The sequence below is a fragment of the Rhinichthys klamathensis genome, unplaced genomic scaffold (genome assembly GCF_029890125.1).
Source record: "Rhinichthys klamathensis goyatoka isolate OS25496 unplaced genomic scaffold, OSU_Roscu_1.1 h1tg000545l_1, whole genome shotgun sequence".
Classification (NCBI taxonomy): Eukaryota; Metazoa; Chordata; class Actinopteri; order Cypriniformes; family Leuciscidae; genus Rhinichthys; species Rhinichthys klamathensis.
In genome coordinates, this window is record NW_026607017.1 from 246,709 (window position 1) to 257,500 (window position 10,792).

At 45.9% G+C, this 10,792-nt stretch overlaps 1 protein-coding gene across 1 annotated transcript in view; it reads right to left on the reverse strand.

The window, feature by feature from the left end:
* Positions 1 to 379: 379 nt before the first annotated feature.
* zbtb49 (zinc finger and BTB domain containing 49) overlaps positions 380 to 10,792 on the reverse strand; it is a 14,806-nt gene continuing 4,393 nt past the window's right edge. Inside the window, exons 4-9 of the mRNA XM_056238795.1 lie at positions 6,476 to 7,319; positions 5,931 to 5,977; positions 5,259 to 5,332; positions 1,350 to 1,432; positions 995 to 1,156; positions 380 to 843 (exon numbers count right to left, since the gene is read on the reverse strand). Of these exons, the coding sequence (XP_056094770.1) occupies positions 380 to 843; positions 995 to 1,156; positions 1,350 to 1,432; positions 5,259 to 5,332; positions 5,931 to 5,977; positions 6,476 to 7,319 (1,674 nt within the window). The remainder of the gene's footprint in view (positions 844 to 994; positions 1,157 to 1,349; positions 1,433 to 5,258; positions 5,333 to 5,930; positions 5,978 to 6,475; positions 7,320 to 10,792) is intronic.

Sequence of the window (10,792 nt, forward strand, 5' to 3'; positions counted from 1 at the left end):
ATTCCAAACGTCTGACCGGTGTCCAGCATGTTTTAAGAGTCTGACATGCATTACAGCAGTAACACTCTCTCTCTCACACACACACACACACACTCTCTCACTCACTCACACACACACACACTCTCTCTCACACTCTCTCACTCACACACACTCACACTCTCTCACTCACACACACACACACACACACTCTCTCTCACACTCACTCACACACACACACACTCTCTCACTCACTCACTCATTCACACACACACACACACACACACACTCTCACATTTTTGCTGTATTTATGATAGTGTATGATATGATAGTGTTTCACAGTCTTCATGGCTCATCCCCAGAGCGCGCGCGCACACACACACACACACACACACACACAAGCTCATGTCTCAGTGTCGCTCTGCAGGGTCTTCATGGCTCGTCCCCAGAGTGCGCCGCTGCTGCACAGGCCCTCGGTGTGAGACACACACACCGCTGATGAAGATGATGATGATGATGAAGCTGCGGGTCGGGCCGGTGCTGAGACTCCAGCTGATGATGATGAAGGTCTGCAGTGAGAGACTGATGATGAAGAGTCTCCAGGTCTGCAGTGAGACACACACACTGATGATGATGATGATGATGAGTCTCCAGGCCTGCAGTGAGACACACACACTGATGATGATGATGATGATGATGAAGAGTCTCCAGGTCTGCAGTGAGACACACACGAGTGTGTGCTTCGGTGTCTGCGCAGAACTGCGGTGCGTGTGAAGCTCTTCCCGCACGAGTCGCAGGCGTACGGACGCTCACCGGTGTGAGAACGCATGTGACGCTGGAGATCCCCGGAGCCGGCAAAACACTTCCCTGAAACACACACACACACACACAGTTTTAGTTCTGTTTCAAAGCAGCTTCACAGCAATAAACAGGCAAAGTGTGTGTGTGAGTGAGCGTGTGTGTGCGCGAGTGAGTGTGTGAGTGAATGCGTGTGTGAGAGTGTGTGTGTGTGTGTTACCGCAGGTCTGGCAGCAGTAGGGTTTGTCTCCGCTGTGTCTGAGTTTGTGTTTGAAGAGTTTTCTCTGCATGTTGAAGGATTTCCCGCACTGTTCACAGGTGAACTCCTTCTCTGAGCTGTGGGTCTTCTTGTGCTCCTTCAGATTGCTGAAGTTACTGAAGCCTGTCGACACAGAAACTCATGTGAGGATGAGATCAGTCTTTCAACACTCTCTCACTCTCACACACACACACACACACACACACACTCACTCACTCACTCACTCACTCACACACTCACACACTCACTCACTCACTCACACACTCACACACTCACTCGGTCACTCACTCACTCACTCACACACTCACTCACACACCTCGTCCACAGACGTCACACAGGTGTGGTCGGGCTCCCGAGTGGATGATGATGTGTCGCTGAACATCGCCTGACGCCGCAAAACTGAACACAGAGGGATTGAGCCGTTAATCTAATCATCACAGTACAGTAGGACAATTGATTTGTATTCTAAGTTTAAGAAATTTTGTTTAAATATACATATAAGACAATGCCTTATTAAATATGCACTCATTTGCATATATTTCCAGAACATTAATCTGAACATTGGATAAAGCCAGGTTCATACTTCTTGTCTGATTTTGTTGACATATTAGAGTTGAAGGTTTTTATAGAAGGGATTTTTGATTTCTCTTTTTATCACTCCATAAATCAGAAAATACTGTCGACAGACAGAAAAAACACATTTTCACCATGTTTTTAGGAATAAAATGTTATATAAATCAGTGTGAATGATATATGAACAAACCCCTCAGTAAAAACCTTCAGAATATAGATATGAATGAAACTGTAAGTATTGGTGTATATAACTGTTACTGAAGTGGACAAAAAAACTTTTAAAGATACGTATCGTAATAGAAATCTACAGAAGCCAGTAGATAATGTGTATTCTGGATGTTTTCTCTCCACCAGTCTGCAGATCTCAGAACACTGGGTTTGTCTGTACTGTAGTAATGAAGCTGGGTATCACACAGAATCACACATAAACACACAGAAACACACAGAATCACACATAAACACACAGAATCACACATAAACACACAGAATCACACATAAACACACATAAACACACATAAACACACATAAACACACAGAAACATGCAGAATCACGCAGAAACACACAGAAACATGCAGAATCATGCAGAATCACACAGAAACACGCAGAAACACGCAGAATCACGCAGAATCACGCAGAATCACACAGAATCACGCAGAATCACGCAGAAACACGCAGAAACACGCAGAATCACACAGAAACACACAGAATCACACAGAAACACACAGAAACACACAGAATCACACAGAACAACATGACATCATGACTTTGCGTAAACATACACGCCACTTTCAATTCAAGTGGCGTGTTATCTATACGCATTTTGAGCTATCCGCGTGTATGTCCACGCCGAAATCTTTTGCGTGTATGTCTACGCCATTAAATGTCCGAGTGATTCCGCGTGTATGTGTACGCCGTTAAATGTCCGAGCGAAACGAAGCAAAATCTATATCTACATCTGTGGAGCGATATTTCTTTTCCTAGGATGGTAGGAGAAGACTCATAAATGGTATTAACCCCAGTGACGGGTAGGTTTAGGGACGGGGTTGGGGTAGGTCATATATTTATATACAGTAATGTAACGTTAAGTCAACGGCGTTGATAAACACGCTGAAAAGCGATTATGCGTGTTGATAGCACGCCAAAAATGGAAATACGAATTGGCGTGTCATACATACGCCATTTCATGAGATCAGTCTGCACAGAAACACGCAGAAACACGCAGAAACACGCAGAATCACGCAGAAACACGCAGAATCACGCAGAATCACGCAGAATCACGCAGAAACACGCAGAAACACGCAGAATCACGCAGAAACACGGAGAATCACGCAGAAACACACAGAAACACACAGAAACACGCAGAATCACGCAGAAACACGCAGAAACACGCAGAATCACGCAGAAACACGCAGATTCACGCAGAATCACGCAGAAACACACGGAAACACGCAGAATCACGCAGAAACAAGTAGAAACACCCAGAATCACGTAGAATCACGCAGAAACACGCAGAATCACGCAGAAACACGCAGAAACACGCAGAATCACGCAGAAACACGGAGAATCACGCAGAAACACACAGAAACACGCAGAAACACGCAGAATCACGCAGAAACACGCAGAAACACGCAGATTCACGCAGAAACACACGGAAACACGCAGAATCACGCAGAAACAAGTAGAAACACCCAGAATCACGTAGAATCACGCAGAATCACGCAGAAACACGCAGAATCACGCAGAAACACGCAGATTCACGCAGAATCACACGGAAACACGCAGAATCACGCAGAAACAAGTAGAAACACCCAGAATCACGTAGAATCACGCAGAAACACGCAGAGACACACAGAATCACGTAGAATCACGCAGAATCACGCAGAATCACGCAGAAACACACAGAATCACGTAGAATCACGCAGAAACACGCAGAATCACGCAGAAACACACAGAATCACGCAGAATCACACAGAATCACGCAGAAACACACAGAATCACGTAGAATCACGCAGAAACACGCAGAATCACGCAGAAACGCGCAGAATCACGCAGAATCACGCAGAAACACGCAGAAAAACAGAATCACGCAGAATCGCGCAGAATCACGCAGAAACGCGCAGAATCACGTAGAATCACGTAGAATCACGCAGAAACACGTAGAATCACGCAGAAACACGCAGAAACACACAGAATCACGCAGAATCACACAGAATCACGTAGAAACGCGCAGAATCACGCAGAAACACCCAGAATCACGCAGAAACACGTAGAATCACGCAGAATCACGCAGAAACACACAGAATCACGTAGAATCACGCAGAAACACACAGAATCACGCAGAAACACCCAGAATCACGCAGAAACACGCAGAATCACGCAGAAACACCCAGAATCACGCAGAAACACCCAGAATCACGCAGAAACACGTAGAATCACGCAGAATCACGCAGAAACACACAGAATCACGTAGAATCACGCAGAAACACGCAGAATCACGCAGAAATGCGCAGAATCACGCAGAAACACGCAGAAACACAGAATCACGCAGAATCGCGCAGAATCACGCAGAAACACGCAGAATCACACAGAATCACGCAGAAACACACAGAAACACGTAGAAACACGCAGAAACACACAGAAACACGTAGAATCACGCAGAATCACGCAGAAACACAGAATCACACAGAATCACGCAGAAACGCGCAGAAACGCGCAGAATCACACAGAAACACGCAGAACAGAATCACACAGAATCACACAGAATCACACAGAATCACACAGAAACACAGAATCACACAGAATCACACAGAATCACGCAGAATCACACAGAATCACACAGAATCACGCAGAATCATGCAGAACAGAATCACACAGAATCACACAGAATCACACAGAATCACGCAGAATCACACAGAATCACGCAGAATCACGCAGAATCACACAGAATCACGCAGAAACACACAGAACAGAATCACACAGAATCACACAGAATCAGGCAGAATCACACAGAATCACGCAGAATCACACAGAATCACGCAGAAACACACAGAATCACACAGAAACACACAGAACAGAATCACGCAGAAACACACAGAACAGAATCACACAGAATCACGCAGAATCACGCAGAAACACACAGAACAGAATCATACAGAATCACGCAGAAACACACAGAACAGAATCACACAGAATCACGCAGAAACACACAGAATCACGCAGAATCACACAGAATCACGCAGAATCACACAGAACAGAATCACGCAGAATCACACAGAAACACGCAGAATCACACAGAATCACGCAGAATCACACAGAATCACGCAGAATCACGCAGAATCACGCAGAATCACACAGAATCACACAGAATCACGCAGAATCACGCAGAATCACGCAGAATCACACAGAATCACACAGAATCACGCAGAATCACACAGAATCACGCAGAATCACGCAGAATCACACAGAATCACGCAGAATCACACAGAACAGAATCACACAGAATCACACAGAAACACACAGAACAGAATCACACAGAATAACACGCCTCGATTCTAAGAGGAGCATGAAACAGGAAAACTACGTTCTAAAACCCGCAAACGTTTGTGTGTCTCTCAGCCTTTCCCTCCTGTTGCTGAACATGTGAACACACACCTCTTCCCGCAGAGCTCACAGATGTAGGGCTTCTCTCCCGAGTGCCGGCGGAGATGCGTCTGCAGGTTTCCCGCCTGAAACACACGACAGGAGCAAACACACCGTTAATGAAACCATCCGAGTTTGAGTCACTTTAACAGGCATAATGTGCACAAACTTCTGATGAGACGCTTTACAATCAATCTTATGAAGTTATTCTGATTCAGGATTATGGGGAACATGCTTTTAAATCAATAATGATGTGCACTGATAAATCTTTTAGATTAAACACTGCAGTATTATATAAAAATAATAATTCTCCATTTTGATTTCATTTAGCTCCCTGCAGTTTTCCATCAAATTAAAAGTTTGACTAATGTTTGAAAATGAAGAAATTATGACATCCATATACATTATTGTAATTTTAGAGTTTTTATTATTGTTGTTTTCTTAAATAATCAATTGTATTTTCCAGAGAAGTACTGCAATAGTACTTATGTTTTTATTAAGTACTTTTTATATTTTTTATTTGGGAATAATATTATTTTATTGTTATTATTATTTATTTGTCATATTGATATATAATCACAACATTTCTTCCAAATCATGCAGCCCTACAAACAAGCTCAGCAAACCTGGATTTTTTTCATAAAAAAAAAAAAAAATTTTATCAGAAAACCGTCTGAACCGTACCTGTGAGAACCCTTTACCACACACGTTACACTGAAACGGTTTCTCACCTGCGGAGAGAGACGTCACAACAGACACGAGAGTGAGAGAGTGTGTGTGTGTGTGTGTGTGTGTGAGAGTGTCTCACCTGTGTGTGTCTCATGAGTGTGTGTGTGTGAGAGAGAAAGTGAGTGAGTGAGTGTGTGTCTCACGAGTGTGTGTGTGTGTGTGTGTGTGTGTGTGTGTGAGAGAGAGAGAGAGTGTGTGTCTCACTTGTGTGTGTGTCTCACGAGTGTGTGTGTGTCTCACCTGTGTGTGTGTCTCACGAGTGTGTGTGTGTGCGTGAGTGTGTGTCTCACGTATGTGTGTGTGTGTGCGTGAGTGTGTGTGTGTCTCACGAGTGTGTGTGTGTCTCACCTGTGTGTGTGTCTCACGAGTGTGTGTGTGTGTCTCACCTGTGTGTGTGTCTCACGAATGTGTGTGTGTGTGCGTGAGTGTGTGTGTGTCTCACCTGTGTGTCTGTCTCACGAGTGTGTGTGTGTGTGTGCGTGAGTGTGTGTGTCTCTCACCTGTGTGTGAGCGTTTGTGCAGCTCGAGGTTGCTGGGATGTTTAAACGTCTTTCCACAAACCTCACAGCAATACTTATTATTACTGCTGCTGCTGACCTCTGACCTCTCGTCGTGACCCCTCGACTCCGCATCATCAGGCTCTGCCGCAGGTGTGGTTTTCAGCTCGGACGCTTCTGCTGGGTCAGAGGTCACGGAGAGGTCAGAGGTCGCCCCTGGCCGGTCACACGGCGCACCGGCTCCAGCGCAGCGCTCGCCTTCCTCTTCCTCCGGACTGACGTGTGAGCGAAGATAGTTGAACTTCTTCAGGTAAACATCTTTCTTAGGGCGCAGGACGTGTGGGGGCGTGGCCTCTGAGTTGGGCGTGGTCTCTGGGACAGGGGGTGTGGCCTCTGAGCTGGGCGTGGTCTCTGGGCCAGGGTGTGTGGCCTCTGAGCTGGGCGTGGTCTCTGGGACAGGGGGCGTGGCCTCTGAGCTGGGCGTGGTCTCTGGGCCAGGGTGTGTGGCCTCTGAGCTGGGCGTGGTCTCTGGGACGGGGGGCGTGGCCTCTGAGCTGGGCGTGGCCTCGGCCTGTGATGAGCTCACGCTCGTGTGGAGCGGCTCCTCCGGCGGGAAGCCTCCGCTCTGCTTGAGATACTGTCTGGTGTAGAAGTTCCTGAGCTTGTAGCCGTGCGGCGGCTGGCGGCTCGTCTCTCGAAGCTTCTGCTGCTCATCTGCGGGAGGAGGAGGAGCTTCGGATGGAGGAGAGCTTCCCAACAGGCAGTCCTGATCGGCCAGAGGGAGGGACACGTCGCTCGACACACACGGCTTCAGGAACGCATGACACATGTTCAGGATGTTCAACACCTGCACCACAAACAGATCAGCAACTCACCATCCGCTTTCTAAAGTTATTTCTACAGCACTTTATACAGGACAGATTGTGTCCTGAATGTTGGGAGAAAGATACATTAAAGTTTGGGGAGCGTTACATGAATGTTTGGGGAGCGTTACATGAATGTTTGGGGAGCGTTACATGAATGTTTGGGGAGCGTTACATGAATGTTTGGGGAGCGTTACATGAGTGTTTGGGGAGCGTTACATGAGTGTTTGGGAGCGTTACATGAATGTTTGGGGAGCGTTACATGAATGTTTGGGGAGCGTTACATGAATGTTTGGGGAGCGTTACACGAATGTTTGGGGAGCGTTACATGAATGTTTGGGGAGCGTTACATGAATGTTTGGGGAGCGTTACATGAATATTTGGGGAGCGTTACATGAATGTTTGGGGAGCGTTACATGAATGTTTGGGGAGCGTTACATGAATGTTTGGGAGCGTTACATGAATGTTTGGGGAGCGTTACATGAATGTTTGGGGAGCGTTACATGAATGTTTGGGGAGCGTTACATGAATGTTTGGGGAGCGTTACATGAGTGTTTGGGAGCGTTACATGAATGTTTGGGGAGCGTTACATGAGTGTTTGGGAGCGTTACATGAATGTTTGGGGAGCGTTACATGAATGTTTTGGGAGCGTTACATGAATGTTTGGGGAGCGTTACATGAATGTTTGGGGAGCGTTACATGAATGTTTGGGGAGCGTTACATGAATGTTTGGGGAGCGTTACATGAGTGTTTGGGAGCGTTACATGAATGTTTGGGGAGCGTTACATGAGTGTTTGGGAGCGTTACATGAATGTTTGGGGAGCGTTACATGAATGTTTGGGAGCGTTCCATGAATGTTTGGGGAGCGTTACATGAGTGTTTGGGAGCGTTACATGAATGTTTGGGGAGCGTTACATGAATGTTTGGGAGCGTTACATGAATATTTGGGGAGCGTTACATGAATGTTTGGGAGCGTTACATGAACGTTACATGAATGTTTGGGAGCGTTACATGAATGTTTGGGGAGCGTTACATGAATGTTTGGGGAGCGTTACATGAATGTTTGGGAGCGTTACATGAATGTTTGGGGAGCGTTACATGAATATTTGGGGAGCGTTACATGAATGTTTGGGAGCGTTACATGAACGTTACATGAATGTTTGGGAGCGTTACATGAATGTTTGGGGAGCGTTACATGAATGTTTGGGAGCGTTACATGAATGTTTGGGGAGCGTTACATGAATGTTTGGGAGCGTTACATGAACGTTACATGAATGTTTGGGAGCGTTACATGAACGTTACATGAATGTTTGGGAGCGTTACATGAATGTTTGGGAGCGTTACATGAATGTTTGGGAGCGTTACATGAATGTTTGGGAGCGTTACATGAATATTTAGGGAGCGTTACATGAATGTTTGGGGAGCGTTACACGAATGTTTGGGGAGCGTTACATGAATGTTTGGGGAGCGTTACATGAATGTTTGGGAGCGTTACATGAATGTTTGGGGAGCGTTACACGAATGTTTGGGGAGCGTTACACGAATGTTTGGGGAGCGTTACATGAATGTTTGGGAGCGTTACATGAATGTTTGGGGAGCGTTACATGAATGTTTGGGGAGCGTTACATGAATGTTTGGGGAGCGTTACACGAATGTTTGGGGAGCGTTACATGAATGTTTGGGGAGCGTTACATGAATGTTTGGGGAGCGTTACATGAATGTTTGGGGAACGTTACATGAATGTTTGGGGAACGTTACATGAATGTTTGGGAAGCGTTACATGAATGTTTGGGGAGCGTTACATGAGTGTTTGGGGAGCGTTACATGAATGTTTGGGGAACGTTACATGAATGTTTGGGGAGCGTTACATGAATGTTTGGGGAGCGTTACATGAATATTGGGGAGCGTTACATGAATGTTTTGGGGAGCGTTACATGAATGTTTGGGGAGTGTTACATGAATGTTTGGGGAGCGTTACATGAATGTTTGGGAGCATTACATGAATGTTTGGGGAGCGTTACATGAATGTTTGGGAGCATTACATGAATGTTTGGGGAGCGTTACATGAATGTTTGGGGAGCGTTACATGAATGTTTGGGGAGCGTTACATGAATGTTTGGGGAGCGTTACATGAATGTTTGGGAGCATTACATGAATGTTTGGGGAGCGTTACATGAATGTTTTGGGAGCGTTACATGAATGTTTGGGGAGCGTTACACGAATGTTTGGGGAGCGTTACACGAATGTTTGGGGAGCGTTACATTAATGTTTGGGAGCGTTACATGAATGTTTGGGGAGCGTTACACGAATGTTTGGGGAGCGTTACATGAATGTTTGGGGAGCGTTACACGAATGTTTGGGGAGCGTTACATGAATGTTTGGGGAGCGTTACATGAATGTTTGGGGAGCGTTACATGAATGTTTGGGGAGCGTTACATGAATGTTTGGGGAGCGTTACATGAATTTTTGGGAGCGTTACATGAATTTTTGGGAGCATTACATGAATGTTTGGGGAGCGTTACATGAATGTTTGGGGAGCGTTACATAAATGTTTGGGGAGCGTTACATGAATGTTTGGGGAGCGTTACATGAATGTTTGGGGAGCGTTACACGAATGTTTAGTGAGCGTTACATGAATGTTTGGGGAGCGTTACATGAATGTTTGGGGAGCGTTACATGAATGTTTGGGGAGCGTTACATGAATGTTTGGGGAGCGTTACATGAATTTTTGGGAGCATTACATGAATGTTTGGGGAGCGTTACATGAATGTTTGGGGAGCGTTACATAAATGTTTGGGGAGCGTTACATGAATGTTTGGGGAGCGTTACATGAATGTTTGGGGAGCGTTACACGAATGTTTGGGGAGCGTTACACGAATGTTTGGGGAGCGTTACACGAATGTTTGGGGAGCGTTACACGAATGTTTGGGGAGCGTTACATGAATGTTTGGGGAGCGTTACATGAATGTTTGGGGAGCGTTACATGAATTTTTGGGAGCATTACATGAATGTTTGGGGAGCGTTACATGAATGTTTGGGGAGCGTTACATGAATGTTTGGGGAGCGTTACATGAATGTTTGGGGAGCGTTACACGAATGTTTGGGGAGCGTTACACGAATGTTTAGTGAGCGTTACATGAATGTTTGGGGAGCGTTACACGAATGTTTGGGGAGCGTTACACGAATGTTTAGTGAGCGTTACATGAATGTTTGGGGAGCGTTACACGAATGTTTAGTGAGCGTTACACGAATGTTTGGGGAGCGTTACACGAATGTTTGGGGAGCGTTACACGAATGTTTGGGGAGCGTTACACGAATGTTTGGGGAGCGTTACACGAATGTTTAGTGAGCGTTACATGAATGTTTGGGGAGCGTTACACGAATGTTTGGGGAGCGTTACACGAATGTTTGGGGAGCGTTACACGAATGTTTGACGAATGTTTGGGGAGCGTTACAC